Here is a 22189-nt window from a genome sequence, read left to right on the forward strand (position 1 = left end):
AAGTTAAATTGATTTTTAAATTTAATCCATTTTGCACTGATATGGATAATTAATTCCTTGCATTAAAATATTTTCTCTGTGGATTGTATTCAAGAGATTTTGAGAATTTTATTTTTACAGATTCATACCTTGTACAGTTATACATGTTTTACTGATTTTGGCGATTCTGCAAGGCAAAAAATACGGTGCCAATTTTTTTGATACAGGCAAAGTCTATTTCATATTTTTCGATTATGTTTTGCAAGGTTAATATTATACAGCTTAAAGGGAAACATGTTTATATTCTTGTCACAGCTTCTCCTAATCCTTTACTGTGTTATATGTTTGTTAAACATAGGTTATTGCCCTTTAAATCTTACTGTTTACCGTCCACATAGATATCAATTACAATTTTTTCATTTAAAGGGATTATATAAATATTTCGGATTTAGTGAGCAACAGCGCTCAGGTGGCTTCTATTCCCATGGACGGTAAAACCTATAAGAATGATGTAATAGGGATATAAAATAAACGTATAATTTTATTGTGAATGACTGCAATCAGCACTATCTCTGTCGTACGCATGGAATTTTATCCTCTGGAGTGTAGCTGATTTATTACTTTGTTTATGCGTGATATAACACCAAATGTGTATCAACAATAATCATTGTATCAAATTTCTATCAACAATAATCATTGTATCAAATCTGTGTTAAAAAATGTATACTGCAATATGTACTTAATAAAACAAAGGTAGAAAGTCAGTCACGTGGTATACTTCAAATGAACTGAGGTTTACAGTGAACTTAAACCCTTTCATTTAAAAGTTTGTGCTTTAGATATTGATCAGTTTTTCAGTGTAATTCTCACAGGTTTTCTGGTCATTTTTGGAAATTATTTGACATCGCAAGGTTTATAGAAAGTAAAGAAGTAAAGTAAGATTTATTAGAGATAAATCAAGATCATAATTCATATTATAATATGATTAACATTAGTATAAAAATATAATTGAATATATCATGGGTTATATCACAAACTAAGATAAGGTTATATCATAGGGAGTTAAATTTTCTCTGCATGTAAGGAAAAGCAGATTTTCTGTAATTCTTCGTTCTAGCATAGTTGACAAAAAGTTTCGGATCCATATCATTTTGATTCGGATCCGGATCCGAGGTAACTTTTGATTCTGTGAATCGGATTTTCCCTATTAAATGTTATGCAAGGTTATAATTTATAAAATGTCGTCATTAATTTACTATTATATAAATGTAAACATTAAATTATTAAAGATAATTTTGAAAAATTTTCGTCATGTAAAATGTAAATAATACATTTACGAACCATTTTGATTTATTTATTCCATGGTTTTGGTTAATTTTTGGCGCTACCCGGATCCATATCAACGTTTCCTGATACGGATCCGGATCCGAAACACTGATAAACAGTTCAACTTTCTGTAGCTGGTGGTTGTGAGAATCTGGTTCTAAAGGGAATACAGCAAAGTGCCTTTGAGATTTCAGGCATTTTTTAGCAAAGCATAAACAAAGTTTCTCTCTCCTGATTTTAAGGTTTCTAGTTCCAGGACGGATAGAGCAGACTGATAATTAACATATCATATATTTATAAATTCAAAGGGAGCATAAATACTGCCTCAAGCTCAGATTTTTAAATCCCTATATATTTGCAACCTGATGTCGTGATTCTTTGCAATTTTTTAACTATGAATTCTGTAAGAGCCAATTAGGTTTAAACGATCAGGTTTTAAAGATATAGAGAATGGGAAATTTGAGTTAATTCAAGAAAAACAGATTTTTGTGTAAGGGCCTTTATCTCAATCTAAGAAAAGTAACATAAATTAGGTTGAAAGTATTTTGTATAATGTGTTCTTTATTTTCTCAACTTTAAGAAAAGACTATTCTACTGGAATTATATTAATCTCAATCTCTCACCATCTTTGAAATAGAAATTCTTTTTATATAAAATCTTGAGGAAAATGCATTTATTTAGTGTGTGTTTATGGAGGGGAGGAAGGCCAACCACAATAATTCCTAGTCCGAGCCACCTTCTCCTCATTTTCTAGTCCGAGCTATCTCGAAATCCTCGTTCTTTCACAAATATCCTTTTATCTTAATTCTTAAAAAATTCTCTGGACTTTGTGTAGTGTGTCCATACAGATATTGTGTTTGTTAGATATGTCCGTGTGAATGCGTACATTAAATCTGTGTATTGTCCGTGTGTGTGTGTGTGTTTGTGTATTATCCATCTATCTCAATCCATTCTCTCGAACTGTATTCCTCGCACTTATCATGTTCTCCTCAGACTATCAGTACACACTTGGTTTTATAGAAATCCATAACATTTATATAAATAAAGATGCAGCATTAAGTTACGTGGTTTAAAGTGGTTTCAGGTGGTTTAAAGGCAAGGAGATATCGGCTATATATGTAAATTAAACTGAGAGTGCAGTATTGTAGAGAACATTTCTAGGATTCATTTGAGACCTAGAAGACCTTTTTTGGTGTATCATTTTTTAACAAGAGCAACAAGTCTGCTGTATTAAATAGATTGTCAAGTACAATAGATGGCGACGTGGAATTTGTACACTCTCAGTACAGCTGTATTCTTACGTCACAAGTTTCAACAGTTTTATGTGTCCGACAAAATTGTTAATAAAAGTGATTATAAAGTGCATTTCAATAAGTGAAATTTTGTGTTCTTTATTTTTTTACACTTTTTTATTTAATCGTGGAAAACATTGTCAATTAATGGGAGAAAATATTGTCTTCCTTGTTATATTTGACACTTGTGACGTCATGTATGATTAGTCTCCATTTCTCTGTCGCCACCTATTGTACTTGATAATCTATTTGTGCTGTATGTATTTAATGAATAAGTAGTAAGTCAGGAAATTATTGGCATTTTGTGTTTTAACCAATAATCTTGTTAAAATACAATTCATGCATTGTATACAGCTGTAGTTTTAAAGGAAATGCGCAAAAAATGTGCGCCCAGTATTTTTTTATTATTATTTATGAATTTTTTTTTTTTGCAGGTATGTTTTAGCATCAAAGTATAAAAGCAATTATCAAAGTGCACATTCACTTTATGCGTTGTACACATTTATTTGGATATAAACATAATAGTTCTTTTATACTCATGTTGCATTTTCTTATTGCACATTCGTAGGATAAATTTAAAGTTTTTAAACTGTCAGGGGAAATAATAACAAAAATTAGATTGCAAAAATAGTGCAAAAATGCACAAAAAGTTGTTTTGATTCCGCTAATATAAGAGTAAGTAGTCAGCCAGTGTTTAACAATGCAAAAATTTCTTTAAATGCATTCAAGAAATTGCTTAAAGTTACAGTTTCAAAATTAATGAGACTTTCCAATCAAAGAAAGTTAAAAAACCTTTTTTTTATTGACAAACTAAAACTCGAATTTACCACAAATATTTTTTTATCGATGGATAAAAAATAATAAAATATTCCCAAAATCTGACTTTTCGTTTTTTTATTAAAGAAAGTGTTCGCGAAAAATGAAAGAGTATAGGCTTACGGCGTAAAATGATCGCTTTTATCACTGCTAATATTTTACTTCTATCTGTTGCGTCTATAAGGAGAAATTTGTAAAAAAAAAACGACTTATACTGAAGAACGTAGCTTCCATACAATTCAGAAAGTTGCAATATACGACTCGTATAGTAAAATATTCAATTTAATTTCAAACAAATCATTCAGATATTATAACCTAAAGTCATCGATTATTTTTCGACGCATTCTTACATAGTTAATATTTCATAATGAATCATCAAAAACAAATTTAGGATTTGGATTCAAAGTTCACAAAATCTTTACGTTTGACACCATATTATTTTAAAATACAAAGGAATTGGGTTTTTACCAAAACCAAAAAATTTTCTAATGCCTAAAACTTTGCAACCTGAAGACGCAAATCTTTGATATTTCAAACTTAGATTATTTGATCTGGCAGAATTCACAGTTTGAAAAATCAATGGTGTACAAAATTGGGTTGCAAAGATATAGGTAGTAGAAAATCAGAGATTGCGGCAGAAACTCAATTTCTTTAACAATCCTTAAAGGGAGCATGGTGTAGTTCACAGTGGTACAGTTTCTCGGATTAACATTTAGAAAGATATCGTCGTTTTTAACTTTTTATAAATATAAAATAATTAAGCTACAATTGAAGAAAAAACTAGTTTCAGCTAAAAAAAAGAATTACTCTATATATTTTTGATCTGACAATGGTTTAAAGGGTAGCTCTTTAATTGTAGGGATACTTAAAACTACGGTCATTTAAAAGGAAATGAAATATTTTCCCAAATTCTATATTTTGTTCTTTGTGATAACAGATGACATTATATGTGCTACTTAGACCCCAGTTCTCTAGCCAATATGTAAATAAGTTTGTTTATTCCCTAGGTATGGCCATGTTTATTTTTTAAGATTATTTTTATCACACTCACACAGCATCATTTAAATGCGTTCGGTTAAATGCAAAAGTTTGATCGGGAATAAAAATTAAAACTATAATTTGTACTAAAGGAATAAACTCACATCTTTGTATGTATATTATGTGTACTTCATACAGTACAGTATTTGGAAGGAAAGTAAACAAAGCAGTACTGCTGCAGAGCTGAGCTTTGTTTACATTTCTTATAAAAACTGCAATAAGACCAACTTTTGTACAGCTAAAGCAAGTTATATAGTAAACTTAAAAACCATAGAATTTGTGTTAAATTTCCCTTTTAGTGAGATTGATCAGCTTTATTGTAAACAAAATTCTGGAAGTTTCTTTTTATTCAATGGTTTCAAATTTGAGTGAAAATTTGTATGAAACTGAAAAAAACTATGATCTTGCCAGGCTACGTTTGTTGCATAAATCATGCCGGGTAGACTTTCCACTGGATAATCCAGACTGGACGGTACGACAGAACGCATATTATGCATTGTATATACAGTGCATGTTTTACCGCCTCGGATCATGCAAAATTTTAGAGTGGGGAAAGTTGGATAAAACGAATAAAATGTTAGGATTCTTTCTATGAGTGGTGGACAGGTCTAGTAATCTTTAATGTATTGATATGTAAAGTAGGGAATATATAAATACTGAGGAAATATGAATATCTGGGAAACATGTAGTTTAGCACAACATTGTATACACAGGAGTTTAATCGTATCATGGTACAAACCAGAACAAGGATACTTGTTTAGTCACCACATCGTACAATATGCAGTAATTATGCAAAAACTATATTTTCTTTTGTTTCAGTAATTTGGTATTTAAAGACAAATTCGAATTTATTTTTAGCATCTAGAATTTTATTCAATTAAGCAATTCCAGGAAACACTTTATAGTGACGGGTTGAAGAAAACTTTCTTTTCTAACCCAGAAGTCCCAACACAGCATTAGTGCCGTGTTGAAAATAATAATTTCAAATTGTGTTTTGACTGCACACAACGAAATACATAAAAGTCTTTAATTTACTAGCTGACACTGTCTCTTTAATTTTCTTTTTAATAAATAAAATTATATTTTTTACAATATCCTTGGTGTGTCGTGCACCTGCTCTAAACCAATTGATTTATTGAAGAAAAGCAGCCAAACTTCTCCACAACTTATTGTTGTCATTAACTTTTACTAGAGGTAGAGTAATACTTTAAATCCCTTTAATAAAGGAAGAGAACTGTATTAATGCCTTTTAGAGGGGAAGAATATTGCATAAACTCCCTTTAATAGGAAAAAGAGAATAGTAGAATGAGAATTAATTGATCATATACCCTTTATTAACGGGAAGGGAATTGCTTAAATACCTTTAAAAAAAAAACACTTAAATAGGGTAAAGAGAAGAGCTTAAACATTTAAAATCTCTCTCTGGAAGGGGAAAATAATTGATTAAGCCCTGAACTCAATTTAATAGGCAGAAGTAAATTGCTTAAACCTTAAACTTAATTGAAAAACTCACTTAATAATATGAAAACTAGCTTGGTATCACCACTTTTCCTATAAAAGTTGCAACCCACTCAACTTAGAACTTTTAAACCAGACTAAGAACATTTCCGTGGTTCTCCCTAGTCCCCCAATAAAAATTTGTTGCAAATCGGTCAAAGGGTTTATGAGTTATGACCGGACATCCAGACAGAGATTACTACTTTTATATATTTATAAACATTAAAGAGCAATCTCTTTAATTACTATTGGTTTCTTGATTTGTGAGGTTAAGGTGTAGCCTAAGGTTTAATATATGTATTGGCGAAGTGTTAGCTCCAACATTGCAGATATACCAAACTATTGACAGCTCGACAAAACTTATTTCCAAGATGGAGATTAAACTCATCCGCGGGTTCCTCCAGATTTATTCTTTCATCTAAAGGGAGTGTCTGGCTAGACATGGTAGTTGAGCTAAGAGTGCAGTATTGTAGAGAACATTTTTAGAAATCATTTGATACCTATAAAACGTTTATACAGTGTATAATTATTCAGAAAGAGCAAAAATTTAATTCCTCCTGGACTGTCCAACCCCCCAGGCAGGGGCGCAGTGCCAAGACCAGGTGGGCAGCCCGTTATACTATGCCGGTCCATTAGCGCCTGATCCAATTAGGGTTTAGCCATAAAGGAATTGAGTTTTTGCAACAAACTTAAATTTTCTCACCCCTAAATCTTTGCAACCTGATGGTGTAAACCTTTGATATTTCAAACTTAGACTATTTGATCTACCAGAATTAATAGTTTGAAATATCAAAGGTCTAGGAAAACGGGTTTCTAACTTATTAGAATTAGAAAATCTAAGTTTGTGGCAAAAACTCAATTCCTTTGGTGCCTATTCTAAACGAAAAGAAATTGTATGGCAGTAACGTCTATCTGTCTATCTAGCTCATTATCCAATTAGAGATAAATCCTTATATCGCGATCGGCGCTATAACAGTAAATGGAAATATTTAAACCTACTGAAACTATAGTGGCAGGCATGCCGCGCTACAACATGCAGATTCATTCTTTCATTTAAGGGAATTGGGAGTCTTTGCCAAAAAGTCAAATTTTCTTTACAACCTTTGGTGTAAATATTTGATATTTCAAACTTATGTGATTTGATCTAACAGAAATTCATAGCTTAATTTATCTAAGGTCTACGATATTTGGTTGCAAAGATTAAGAATTCTGTTGGAGTTGATGATGATGATGAAGTTGGTGTTAGATCTTCATTTTAAAGCATATTTTTCGGCCTAATTTTGCCCTCTTTAGGTCTTGAGGTTTGTTTCTGGCATGAAGACTATTTTAGATATATCTAAACAATACTTGAAACATCTTAGATTTATGTCTCTTGGATTCTTGTTTTAATATATCTTAAAGAATGATGGGTTTGAATTTAAACTTTTTAAACTTTTCATTGTTGATTTTTTTATTTCCTTTCTATATCATAATTAAAACTAAATCATTAAATTTTATAGTTTATGATGTGGATATCAAGATTTATGTTTTTTGGCCTTTATTAACTTGCAAAGTTTCTATTTTCGTCTAAATTAACGAATGTTTGTTTAATTTATCAGCTGGGGGAAATAGATGAAGTGTGCTACCATCTCATAATTAAAGGGACTGTAAAGGGGTATAGGATGAAACCTGAGAATCTCAGGCGATATACGATACATATAAGACATCTATCTGATGTTCTTGTCTCGATAAATTGATCTAAAACTGTGTCAAAATTATACAAAAATGTACATATATCAGATTTTGTATAAAAGTAGTAGTATTAAACAGCTCATATTCAACAAATACTCAAACAATCGAAAACGATTATATCCAACAGGAGCCTGAGAATCTCAAATTTGCTCCTATTACAATTTTTTAATTTTTATTTTGCATTTTTAATAGATATAATTAATAATATTATTACATATAGTCCGTATAGTCCCTATTACGTCACGTGATTTCCGTCTGTATATAATGTTGATTACATGCACAAAGGCCTATCTCTCAAGGGATCAATGTCACTTTTAAAATGTACATTCTCAAAAATTAAGATATTTCAAACCCAGATGTCTAATTTGCTAGAAAAAACTGTTCTTTTGTCTCTGAGCCAATAATTATGAATTTTCATGAATTCTCTTTTCTAAGATTATTCCTTTTGATTAAGGCGAGGTCACAGCTTGCTTTCTGAATACCAATTTCTACTATTTCTAGAAACCAAGAATTAAATTTAAACATTTCAAATCTCTCAACTAAAATTCTCAGAGCTTCTTTACAGTGGTTCAAAATGTTTTGTTCTCCAGAACTAACATAGAAACCGTGCACTAGCAAACTCTAATTAGTTTAATCCGTATATCTTTGCAACCTAAAGTCATAGACCTTTGACATTTCAAACTATGAATTCTGATGAATTCTGATGACACATTAAACTAAAATTCTAATGTCGCGTGTACATAGCTAATTCTTCAAGGACAAGGGCGGATACAGGGGCGGGCAGGGGGACATTCGCCCCCCCCCCCTGAATTTGGAATTTTTTGTTCCTATTTTCAGAATAGCTTCTCAATGGCATGCTTAAGGGAAAGAAACCCTAGTGCAAAACAGGAAAAATATCTGTCTTAATAAACTATATAATGCGTGAAAAGTTAAAAATCTAGTTTTTTAGTCTTTAGTCATTAATTTTGACTCTTCTTGAGTCTTTTAAGTAAAAAAAAAAATTTCGCTTGTTCCTAATATGAATTTTTTTGTTTCTAAAAAATCTTGCCCCTCCATCACTTAAATCCTGTATCCGCCCCTGTTCAAGGACAGCTCATAATAAATAAATTAAACAACTCTAATGATCATAGTGCTGAAAAGAGGTTTTAAAAATCACAAAAAATTTCAAATTAGAAGATGAAACAAAAAAATAGGTTGCGTTAAATATGTAAATTACTAAATAGGTGCGTAAATTACTATTGTTGAAAAGCCAAGAAGATGAATAAACTTTTTTAACATGTTAACAGCTGATGTTCTATACTTTTTAATGATTTTAAATTTGTACTTCACCTAAACACCTTTCTGCAAAGACTAAAATTAATTAAATAGATAAAAAAATTTAAATCATTAAAATGTATCATATATTACTATTTATGATCAACTAACTCACCCCCCCCCCTCTGTGCTATTTTTTTCCGAAATAAATGTATTCAAAAGAAATAGCAACTTAAAGGAACTGTGAAGGAAAATTGAAAGGGGATATAGGCTGAAAGCTAATCACTTTAGCTCTTGTTCGCGACCCATGAAAGTTCTATCTGATGTTCTTGTCTCGAGAAAATGATATATAACTGTGTGCAGTATACTGGTCACGTGATACAGACGGAAACACGTGACCAGTATACTGCACTCCCATTGGTTGGAGTTCTGGTTGATATGGACTTATAAATAATTTTATCAGTTATATCTATTAAAAATGAGAATAAAAATTATAAAATGATAATTAGAGCAAACCTAAGTTACAATTAGGTTTCTCTGGGATATCTTCATTTTTAGACTGGTTGCGTATGTGCTGAATATGATCTCTTTAAACCTACTTTTGCTATACAAAATTGTATTTGTATGAATTTTTGTATAAATTTGACACCGTTTTATATCAGTTTCTCGAGACAGGAACATCAGATAGAAATTTCATGGGTCATGATCAAGAGCTAAAGAGATTAGCTTTCAGCCTATAATCCCTTTCATTTTTCCTTTACAGTCCCTTTAAATTAGTTAATATGGTTTTCATGAAAATTGTTTTTCGGTGCAAAATATTAACATTAAAGGGACTGTCGATGTAATTTCAACTTACGGAATTGTTCTTTTTAAACTTTTCATTCAAAATGTATATGCCGACAAACAAGTATTTAAGAAAAAAGGCCAAAATATTATGTATAGCGGTTCAAATCCTGATCGAAAGCCACCGCTTTCTGATATATTGACGGAACCGTTAAATCCACATGATATATGCATTAGAATACTTTGATACTTATGCTGAACCAATATTTAGGTTTATATGCAATAAATGCATTTCCGGAATTTTTTAAATTTTTTGCTATTGTAACCGGTGTGAGCTCAATAGCTTGGAATAGGGATAGTTCCATTGATGTAACCCCCTCAGTTATCATATGAACCCGGAGCTAAACTCAGATTGGATAGTTCTATTGATGTAACCCCTTCAGTCCTCAGGACCCAGAGCTAAGCTTGAATTGCAACTAGTCAGGCCTATAAACAGGACAATGAATTAGCTCTTTTGTTATAGCTTTAAGTCGGACAGAAAGTGGGGCCGATGATAAGTTGCCAACATGGAAAATTATTTGTCGTTAGAAAACGGCAACCCAAAAAACATGCTTTGAACGCATGTTTGAATGCGTGGAAAACCAAAGCCACCTCTGCCCCAGATCCTGGTTTAAATTCAAGCCAATAGGCATGAACCACAGCTTAGAAGGAGAAAATAGGATCAGCCTGGGCTAAAACCGAATTAGAGTCAGAATTCACGAGGAGTCTGAAGACGGAATATTAACTTGTTGTACGAGGCGAATGAAAGGCAGAGAGTCTGTCAGAGAGATCTGGCTTTCCATGATTCATTAGCATCATTTTATTTGTTCATTTTTTACGTGTAAATATATTTTTTCCTATACACTGTATATTTGCTTACGTCAATATGAATATGCAATATGAATAGTTTGTTTCGACAAATACCCATTAAAACAAAATGTATTAACATAACATTTTTAATTGGCTCAAATAAAATTTATTCTTCTTTTTGTTTTGAACTTGTTTCGCTACTTAGCGATTTCCCTAAAGATCTAATATATATACCGTGGGGTATTTCTCAGGACCGGATCGTAAGACTCCCTTCTCTCAACGCTCTTCATAATAAAAAAGGAAGATAGTAAGGTTCCGAACGTTTATTTCTCTGAGCCTTCAATCTAAACAAGTTTAATAAACCCACAGAAAAAGCTTTGAGTGATAATCATACAACTACAACAAATAATTCACTCAGGCATTAAAAAACTGTGGCTAGGAACCAATAAACACATATACAAATATCAATCATATTATAATCAAACCGATAAGCATAAATATATATAAAATAGTTACCACAGTGATCCCAGAATTCTGAACACGGCTAATACTTGCAAAACGAATAAACATATACTGATATAAATTAGTTACTATTCCGCGAGAAATCTTGCGTCTGCGCAGTCGGACTGTAAACAGTTCCTAAACTAGTTCTTTCACAATACATTCCGTACAGATCTTCAGGAGGAACTCAGAAAAACACAGGGGCAACAAACAGACTTTCTATACGCAGCATGGCTCGCGTAACAGAACTAAACCATCATTATTTTGCATAAATAAACCTTTAGTTGATCAAAAACAAGTCTACAGTCTCTTTTAAATATCTCTTTTGTGTGCCCAAGTTTGATCTAAAGGAAAAATGAATAAGTTTAATTTAACTTTGTTATCTTATTCCTTTAAATGTAAAGTGCTGCATTTATAGTTTGCAAAAAGTTTCGACATGTGTCATTGGTTTTATTCACTCAACATGTTTGCATTTCTGCACATTGTAGGGATTGCCATTGCAAAAATATGAAGAAAGAAAAGTGGATTCAGAAAAACAATAGTGTCAATAATTTACACACTTACACATCTTCAAGGAGGGATTTCTCAAAAAAAAAAAATTCTCTCAATCTTGTTCCTAAAAAAAGATAGTTTTCATTGCAAAAAACCTATACTAAAAAAAATGTTACAAAAATATTATTGGGAACAAATTTTTTTAAATTTGTTGCTTTCGATGACAATCCATGCGATTTTTTAAAGTTCAACATTTTAAGGCCAATTCGATAAAAAAAAATTTCTGAATCTGTAAAATTAAACGTGAGATGTATTTTTTTATTTAAAATAATTTTTTAAAACGGCTTTGAACTTGTAAACGAAAATCGTATTAGAATTTTAGAACGTGACAGAATCCATATATTTAAAAAAAACATTTCTGAATTCTGCGTCCAGTGAACAAAAATAAAAAAGGAGTATTACGTCCCCCTCTAACGTTAAGCCATGATATTCTATAAAATTTGGAAGAAAATTTCAATCTGTGATGTTTAAGTTTTGCAAAAGTTTTGTCGGATGGCAGCCTCCTCCTTCCAACTAAACTGTTTCCTAATCAGTTATCAAAGAAAAACGTATTACTGCACTCTTGATTACATCATATAGATCCAGCAAATTGCATACTTTGTAAAGACTGGTTCGACTCTAAAGTGTCACGATGTCTTAGCCTAAATTTTTATCTCACTGGCGGTTTTCTTATACTAGAAATTTACTTTTTAGATCTATTAAGCAATTGTGTTTTAGCTTTGGTATTTTAAGAAGTAATTGGCAAAATTATCATCTACTTTTTAGTGAGGGCTTGCAATCTTTCAATTGGCTTTTTACAATTAAGTTTGACAAGTGGGATATGAGAAAATCTTTAAGAAAATATTTTTGTTGTGTATTAGTGACTTAAAATTTAATTCTATAATACCACCTTTAGAATCCATCAATAGTCTCATAAAGGGAGTTAGAAAAATTTCTATGAAATACCCAGGTCGAATTGTTGAATTGTTGGATTTTCTGTTTCCGAAATTACATTACATTTTCCTGAACCACAACCTAACATTTCTTAAATAGGAAAGAACAAGTTCAAGAAAAGAAATTTCCTTTTCACAATACATAGCAATAATGTAAAGCTATTACAGATCGATAGCGAACTTAAGGGGACTATACATTTAATAAAAAGTGACTAGATAGTGACTCCAATTCTTAACGGTTATACCCTTGAGAGCTTTGTTTGATTAAATATTATTAATAGTATATATGATAAAATCCATTCTTGTTTCATTTCTTGTACATTTTAATGGTACCAATGTGAATTAGGCATTCTCTTTTTAAATGACCAGGTTTTATTTGAAATGAAAGGACTTTTTCTGACAGTGTTCGGGCAGAACCCGTCAGGACAAATGGAGGAAAATGTACGCTAGATTGTGACGTATGTATTTAGGTTAATCAACTACACTGATCATTGTTATTAGGTGCAGTACGCGGAAAAGGGATTTGAAAATAAACCAAAATTTCGTGGGGGGGGGGGGGTGATTTTATTGATGGACTATTTGGGTTATAAAAAGAATTGTAACTTTTTCTTCACCTTAATCATACATGATAAAATGGTAAATGAAGACAACTTCTCATAAATATACAGTGCTCCCCAAAATAAAATGGTATTCATTGGCGAATTCTCAAAATATACAGTGCTTCCCTAAATAAAATAACAAGCATTGAAAACTTCTTATAAATATACAGTGCTCCCCAAAATAAGATGGTAAGCATAGACGACTGCTCATAAATATACAGAGCTCCTCAAAATAATATGGTAAGTGATGATGACTTTTCATAAATATACAGTGCTTATTAAAAAATAGATTGCATATAAAAGAAAAGTCGTCTTCACATCACCCTTTTATTTACGTTTATTTATCAAAAGCCACCAATCTTTACCATTCAATTTTGGGAAGCACTGTTTATTTAATACAAGTCGTCTTTATTTTCCACTCTATTTTGGAGAGCACTTAATATTTAAGAGAAGTCGTCTATTCCTACTATATTTTTTGGGGGGAGCACTGTATATTTATAAAAAGTCGTCTTCATTTTCCTTATTATTTTGGAGAGCACTGGATATTTTGAAAAGTCGCCAATACTTACCATTTTGTTTTGGGGACCACTGTATATTTATGAGAAGTTGTCTTCATTTACCATTTTATCATGTATGATTAAGGTGAAGAAAAAGTTACAATTCTTTTTATAACCCAAATAGTCCATGAATAAAATTCCCCCCCCCCCCCTCAGCGAAATTTTGGTTTATTTTCAAATCCCTTTTCCACGTACTGCACCTAATAACAATGATCAGTGTAGTTGATTAACCTAAATACATACGTCACAATCTAGCGTACATTTTCCTCCATTTGTCCTGACGGGGTTCAGAATCTATAGACTGACTAAAGTAACATTTCATCCAAAAATCATAGAAAATTTTGCGATGTTCTTTATGAAAAAAAAAATTGAAAACCATGAGCTTCATAGTTCTAACGATCCAGTCTTAAAATTTGATGCAACTTTGCATAGCAGTCTGTAGTTATGTCACTGAATGTGGGTCAAACAATTCCATTAGCATTTATTTTGTTTATTTCTGTAGAGAGCTCCAGATAGAAACATTTAACTTTTCAATTTTACCAAGACTACATATAAGAGAAGAGGTCGAAGAGGGGAAGGGGGGTTTGGGTTGACGATTGCAATGAGAAAAAAATCATCAGATGCATAAAACGAGTTGTAGAAACATTAAGATTAAGAAAATATTGAAAAAATGTCGTAGTGCCAAAGGAGTTGTAATTTGCAATTGTTTCTAGTAATGAATAACTGTTCAGGATAATTTTAAAGAAAACAATTCAGTCGTTTATTAGAAAATCCTGATAAATCTTACATTGAAAAACTACGAAAATTCTATTGTTTTGTGGATGTAGCGTTAGTAACAAAATTATGAGGATACTCTGGACTTTATTTATGTAAGGATTTCTGTGTAAGTGTTTATATCTTATCTTGTGGTATAGAGGGGATTATATTATAAAGTTTATCATTATATCTTACACTTGTTGAGTCCTTGATCCATGATCTATCAACTTAAACAAACAGCTCAACTTGTTCCAGTTCTTTACACCAAAAAGACCGTTCTAATCTTTTGGAAATATTTAAGGTCATTTTGGAGAGAATAGTTAATTAAAGCTGGTTTTTATCTTTTATTAAATGCATCATTTTTCCCATATTTAAAAAAATCTTAAATTTAAGGAAAATTGATTTTACAATGAATTTAAAGTGAGATGAAAACACTGTGGAGTAGTAAGACGACTTTTACACGTGTTTATGGTTTTAAATAGTTCAATAACTTTGAAACAGAGCAAGTATGCTGTTGTACATAAGATTGCTTAAATGTTATTTCCTACTCTAATGAGCATCACTGCATAAATAAAGTGAACCCAACTAATATAAAGTAAAGAAACAGAGTTTTTGCCTCACATTTGAATTCTTTAATCCCAATATTTGTGCAACCTGATGATGTAATCAAGTGAACCTTTGATATTTCTAACTTAGACTATTTTAACTAATAGAAGTCATAGTTTGAATTATAAAAGGTTGAGTTGCAAAGATATGAGGATTAGAAAGTCAGAGAGTTTCTCACCTTTTCTTCATAAAATTATAAAAACAATTAACTTTCACTCTTATCTTAAATACAATATTTGTCTTTAAAAAAATTCAGTTTTTATTATCAAAATTATTGTTGTTTTTAAGGAGAAGATTCTAATCTGCTTCAAACAAAGAATCTCTTCTAAAGAAGAAAAGATCTGATTACCCGGGTTTGGATCCTATATTGACAACTACTAGGGCTGGGAAAGGTTTGGATCCTATATTGACAACTACTAGGGCTGGGAAAGGTTTGGATCCTATATTGACAACTACTAGGGCTGGGAAAGGTTTGGATCCTATATTGACAACTACTAGGGCTGGGAAAGGTTTGGATCCTATATTGACAACTACTAGGGCTGGGAAAGGTTCCGATATCGAAGGAATTTTTTTTTAAATTTTGAAAATTAACCAACGAAAAGAATCTTTAACTTGCAAGTATTGAAAAACAGAACTGCATTGACTTTTTAAAATTTGAAAATTAAAAATGAAGAACATTTTATTAAAAGGAAACGAACGGACTAACCAACACCTTTTCAACGTGTTAAATAATTGCCTGAAAAATAGTGATGGGCAATGGTTTTTTCAAAAAAACTTTAAAACTTTTTTTGGACCTTTTATAAGTACAATAAATCTGTGAAACTCGAACATTTAAAACCTGTATTCTGTAAAAGTAGGCTTTTTTTAAGGTTTGCAATTTTGGAAGAAAAATAAAATTATAGGAAAAACAAAATGAGATTAATTGATTTTAAACTATTGGTTTTTTATTGTTTATTTTGCATTTATTTTCTCTAAGGGTTCAAATTAAAGCATATTGTAAGGAAAGGAATTGTTTAAAACATATCTACTTATCTTTGGTTTTTAAAAATTGAAGGAACTACGTTATTGCCAAAATTTTGACAAGATCTACGACATTAGGTTGAATTAAAAATATAGGGATTGAACAATTAAAGTTTATCAAAAAAACTCACTTTTATTGTAAAACTTCTCTCATGAGTTTGGAACTTTTTGAAGTAAAAAAAACCTAACAAGTTTTTAATAAAATCTACTTGTTTGTCCAGTTCTCTTTAGCGTAGAGTATACCTGTATGATTAATGATAGTTTTTCCTGTAGTTTCAGAAGAACCCTGAGAACTTGAGAATTACAAGTTCCCAAATGAGAAAGTAAATAAATTACAATTTGAGCAGCAAAGCTCGTCTTTTTCATTAAATCTTAATAATTTAGTTAATGCCCGCCTAATTTTAATACAATTATCAATCCTAAATACAAATACACAGGTACAAGAACAAAAATATTTGTTTTGAAACAACCTCCTGACGTTTAAATATCTTTATCTTTGATAACCAAATTTTGGAGACCTTTGATATGTCATAGTTTAGAATCTAATAGATCAAATAATCTAAGTTTGCAATTTAAAAAGTTTAAAAAGATAGGATTTGGAAAAAAATAGTTTATAGCAAATATTCCGTTCCTGTGTAGTGAATTTTGAGCTGTGTTATTGTCATTTATAATTTGTATATATACCACCACAAATAGCATTTATAATTTGTATATATACCACCACAAATAAGTGGAATATTCGGCCACATATCTTCAATATCTTTCTATTTGTTTCCACCTAATGACAAAGCAAATAATCTTCGAAAGCTTTAGTACAATACAGGGTTTCCAACAAAAAGTCTCATTTCAAAGACGACTAAACGGAATATTTATTGTCTGTTCCTTACATTAATGATTCTCTGCAACCATGTAGACTTGTTTCTTTATTTATTGAATCATGAAATAAGATGTTTAAAGACTATATTCTAGTCAGAAGACTTAATTTAACCATGAGAATAATACAATCTTATCCTTTACGGGTACTCCTGTAGTATCTACGTAATATCTACATTCTTTTTAAAAATAAATTTATATAGAGGTGGATAGAGGATGCAGGAGGACGGGAGAGGGTGGGGGGAGAAATGCTATTTTTAACCTTTTAATGTTTAAAAATTGATAGACTAAGCTTGAAACTAGAAGAGAACCAATGTAATAAAATGCTGAGCTCTCTTTTCCCTAGAAACTTTTCTTAAAGAAGAGAGATTAGCTGAGACAGACATTTTCATTTTAAATGTTTACAGTAGAACAGTAGACCAGTAGAATAATAGAATTGTAGAACAGTAGAACAGTAGACCAGTAGAATAATAGAATTGTAGGACAGTAGAACAGTAGACCAGTAGAATAATAGAATTGTAGAACAGTAGAACAGTAGACCAGTAAAATAATAGAATTGTAGGACAGTAGAACAGTAGACCAGTAGAATAATAGAACAGTAGAACAGTAGAACAGTAGAACAGTAGAACAGTAAGAAATTTTGATTTCTTAAGAAGATTTGAATTCCAAAGTTATAGATTTCGCTAGATTAATCTACAAGAAGTTTCGTTTTATTAATTCACTGATTTCAAATTGGTTCTTCTATTATTCATGAACCCTGACAATACTTCCCGCCTCAAATATCAAATTGAAAATCCGGGAAAACTTCACGAAAAAATGGCTGAAAATATTTGAAATGTCGTCATCAATAATCTTTTTCTTTTTATTTTTTATATTTTCAGGTATTTGAACCAAGAAATACTTCTGGAGCCTGCTAGGAAATTAGGTAATGATATTAACACTTTCTTAATTAAAAAACATTTTTTATGCATTAGTTAAAGAGCTGAAATGTTCGTTCGTTACAAAATTGTTGTATGCCAGTTATATTTTAGTGTTTATTTGTTATTCTAATTTTAAGTCTTTTTTTATCCCCCTCCCCCCTGCAGACACTTTTCTTGTACACAAAGCTATGAGGGTTCCAGAGCTGGAAACTTAAAAGAGTATCGTTGAACGAAACTTATGAGTTTCTTCTTAGGGGTTTGTACATTTAAGACTCACTATGAAACAATATCATGTCTTCTGTACCTATTTACCTAATCTTTAAACCCCTTAAATATTTATGTATTTAGTCTTTTTTGTAGTTTTGGTTTTATCTTTTTATTAAAAAAATCAACCTACATTTTTTCATTTTACATCAGTTTTAAAGAACTTTCGTTTTAGATTGAATTGATATTTTTTTGGCAGGTTACAAAATGGAGAAAAGTAGAGACCCAAATAAACTGAAGGTTTCAAAGGAAAAAGGTGTCAACTTTTCTTGAAATCAAATATCCTTCATAAGGTAAGAACAGAAAAGAAATAACAAACAAATTAAATTAGATGATCAAACTATTAACCTTTCTATCTGTCCCCTTATCTCTGTGTACTGCTACATATACTCTTTTTTAAAAGTTTTAAACTTGAAGGTCCATGTCCTAATTTAATGAATTTGAGCCGCGTCTTAAATCCACCAAAAACCGGTTTCAATCTTGAAACATTAAATACAATTTTAAGTAAAACAAACTATATTTGAGCCGCGGCTTAAATTTAAGCCGCCGCTCAAATTCTTTAAATTCGGCCTCAGATACCATGCAAATATAATGTTTAGAAAAAACAAAATGACTATAGATTCTTTATCGATTTTCAAGAAACATAATTTTACCATTTTTTTTAGAAGCAAATTTGCGTTGTTTGATTGTTTGGGTTAAAATTGTTTTTAGTTTCCATTTTTTGGGGATTTTAAATTTTCCCTGAACTCACAATTTTTGATCTTCACAATTGCATTGACCTTAGATATTCCTAACTATGAATGCTGTTGATAAAATTATCTCAATTTGAAATATCAAGGTTTAAACCATCAGATTGCAAAGAAATTCGAAAATTTGAGTTTGTGGCAAACACTCAAGTTATTTGATTTCCTTTATCAAGAATTATATTTGGAAACCTAGAAAAAATTAAAATTGTGAAGACATGCATTATTTTTTTTTTCGACAGAATAATGTTAGTTGGTATACCTTCAATCCAAGGTTCCATAAATAAAATGCATAGAATGCATAGAGGCAAGAATAATAATGCTTACAAATGATACTTCATACACAATACACATAATAAACCTAGACTATATTACCATTCTTGGCCATATATAACCAACTATTTTATTATTATTTTTGTTTTGAATATAACAAATCATTTAAAAATGTTCCTTAAAAAGGGTTCAATGTTAACAGAGGAACAAGTATTTCTTTAAAAGTCAGCAAGAATTATAGATTGTCTTTCAAAAAAAACATCGTTAGAAATATATTGGCAATCTTTCTTCATATGCAAAACAAATACACTATTCCCAGATGATGTTCAATGTCCAATGGAGGACCATATAAATAAACATTAGAATTGAATTTTAACCACTATAACTCCATAATATCAATATATTCTAATACTTAGATTATTTGAAATAAATATTTAAGGTCTATGACATTATGTTGCAAAGATATAGGGAATTATAAAATCAGAGTTTGTGGCAAAGACGCAATTTCTTTACTTAAATTTTTTCATCTTTTTTGGGAGGGGGAAAATCCACCAACGAAGACGATAAAAATCTTGAAATGTTGTCTTTAGTAATGCATAACGATAAAATGTTTGCAGATAAACCGTGCTTCTGTATATTTGAAATCTCTCAGTTTTATTTTGTTATTTACTTATACAGAAAACACATCTTTAGGTCTGAAAGTTTTGCAAAAAAACATTTTCTCTTGCCGCTGGGGGATTTATCTAACTTTTAAATATCATATTTCTGTCCAATTTAAGCCTGCAAGTGTAAAGAAGGAAAATAAATATAATATAAATATAAGAAAATCTTAAATAAATTGGTATAGTAAATTTAGAATATTTAGATATGTATTTAAAAAAATATAATAAGAAAAGTCGGGTTTAATAAGCTCCTTTCTTAATTTGATAGAATTTGTCCAGTCCCTTCCAGTGTTATGCTGAATAAAATTTAATTTAGAGCTTTGTCTTTTTATCAATTTGAGATTGTGTTTTTCATTTTAGATGCAGGAGAAATTCATGATGCTTGGTGGAATCAAACCAAACCAAAACAACTACGCCAGGTAGAAAAAATCAACCCAATGAAAACTGTAAGTCAAATTGAATCCATTTTAAACTTCTTAGTTTGTATTGATTATAATTTGCTCTCCAAAATTTAATGATACAATATATTTTAAAATTTTGCATTTCTTTAGCAGAAGTTTAAGGCCTTGAGTGGTGTTTGGGTTTTATGTATGTTAAGACATATCAATTATGTCAAAATTCATCTTCTGTATAATAAAAGAAAAGCAACTTGTTAAATTTAAAATTCAAAATATGAAATTTCATACTCATATGTTTAAAATTAAATCAAATGGGACTTTTTTTGTATAGTTTTCTTTTCTCTATGACTATACACTTTTATATATATAACTGTAAGTTAATTTCAATGGGAATACTATTTTTTTTAAGGTTTATGTGGGTTTATAAAGACTGCACAAATATCTGGGAAGGTTAAAGGGAATTTAAGCGTAATTTTAAATGGCCCTGAAAGCAAAGATAGCAATATGCCAGATTTACAACGGTACCCTTACAAGCTTAGTCTGATAAAGTGTAAAACAGATATCGATGTTTATAATTTCGAAACCCATTATTTTCAATTGTTGCTTCTCTACCAAAGTGACAATTACACATTTTTACTTTATACTTTAGGGAAACACTAACACAGGAATTACCTTGAAAAGGTTTTAAGGTTACCATTGTGAATCGGAAATTGAATCTTGCGTAGCGTAGCCCCCGAAAGAACTTAGAGCTCTCGCACTTAGCAAATCTAAATCTTAAAAGTGATAGTTTACGGACGTGTAAGGTAATTGGACTGTATGTGATTGTGTACCTTTATAGTATCTAAGAAGCCAATTGTTTTAAATTTAAAGTTCAAATTTGGCCAAAACACATTTTTTTTTGCTCTTCGCGCATAATTGCCCCCCCCCCTCTCCAGATTTAATTCTTAGTACGTCCTTGATTGTTTTTTGTTGTTGCAGAAATGTAGAAACGAGACAAAAATGAAGTGGGGGAGCTAACATTAACACATCAAGTTCCGCCGATTCGGCAAAATTAGCGCAATTGAACATGGGAGAAAATCCACCAAGTGTACAGTGAACACGTGGACACATGTGAAGACGACATAAAAGTAAAGTAGTGAGAATGGGGAAGCGGAAGAAAGGGACGGGGGATCCAGATCGGGATGCACCCAGCAGCTTGTTCATTCTCTCGGCCACAAACCCTATTAGGTAATTGTACAGTTTTTAAACCATCAGATAAAAAAGTTTGTGTTTTTTTTAGAAATTAAAGATTTCTTTAAAATTGTTGGAGCGTCCGAAATAAATTTAATAAGTTATTGACGGATTTGAAACACTTCCCCTTTTTTACTTTAAACGTTAAATCTAAGTTAATATTTTTTATCTTTCTTAAAAAAGTACTTTTTTCTTTTTTTCTGGTTTGTGTTATTTAAATCTGTAATTCATATCGAAAAGCTTGAACTTCATGTTTTTCGATATGATGAGGACATTTTTTTCTGAAATTCTTCATTTATGTTTTTGATTTTTATCAAGATTCCAAAATCATCAATTTTTGCAAATATTTGCGAAAATGTTCAAAAACGTGAATTTATTTTTAGCGCTTCATTTGGCATATTTATATGATTTATTTTCGAAACTAAGGAGCAATAAAGAAAGCTTTAACAATATTGTACACCTTAAGGCCATTAACAGAGGTCAATATGGTCTTATTTCTACGAAAAAACGATTTAATGTTAACATTTCTGATTACAAATGAGGTAATGGAGATTAATTACCAATTGAGGAGCGCGCATGCCAAATTATTTTATATTGAAAACAAATATTTTAATAGTATAGACGAATATTTGACATTTTAGACGAATATTTTGATATTGTAGACGAATATTTTGATATTGAAGACGAATATTTTAATATTGTATACGAATATTTTGCTATTGTAGACGAATATTTTGA

General features: G+C 30.7%; 1 protein-coding gene across 1 annotated transcript in view; it reads left to right on the forward strand.

The window, feature by feature from the left end:
- Positions 1 to 17800: 17800 nt before the first annotated feature.
- Positions 17801 to 22189, forward strand: part of LOC111713497 (voltage-dependent calcium channel type A subunit alpha-1) — a 45974-nt gene continuing 41585 nt past the window's right edge. The window contains exons 1-4 of the mRNA XM_023488364.1: positions 17801 to 17886; positions 18345 to 18438; positions 20184 to 20242; positions 21200 to 21448. Of these exons, the coding sequence (XP_023344132.1) occupies positions 21363 to 21448 (86 nt within the window). The 5' untranslated portion in view covers positions 17801 to 17886; positions 18345 to 18438; positions 20184 to 20242; positions 21200 to 21362. The remainder of the gene's footprint in view (positions 17887 to 18344; positions 18439 to 20183; positions 20243 to 21199; positions 21449 to 22189) is intronic.

This window comes from Eurytemora carolleeae, unplaced genomic scaffold, assembly GCF_000591075.1.
Source record: "Eurytemora carolleeae unplaced genomic scaffold, Eaff_2.0 scaffold1430, whole genome shotgun sequence".
In the NCBI taxonomy this organism is placed as follows: Eukaryota; Metazoa; Arthropoda; class Copepoda; order Calanoida; family Temoridae; genus Eurytemora; species Eurytemora carolleeae.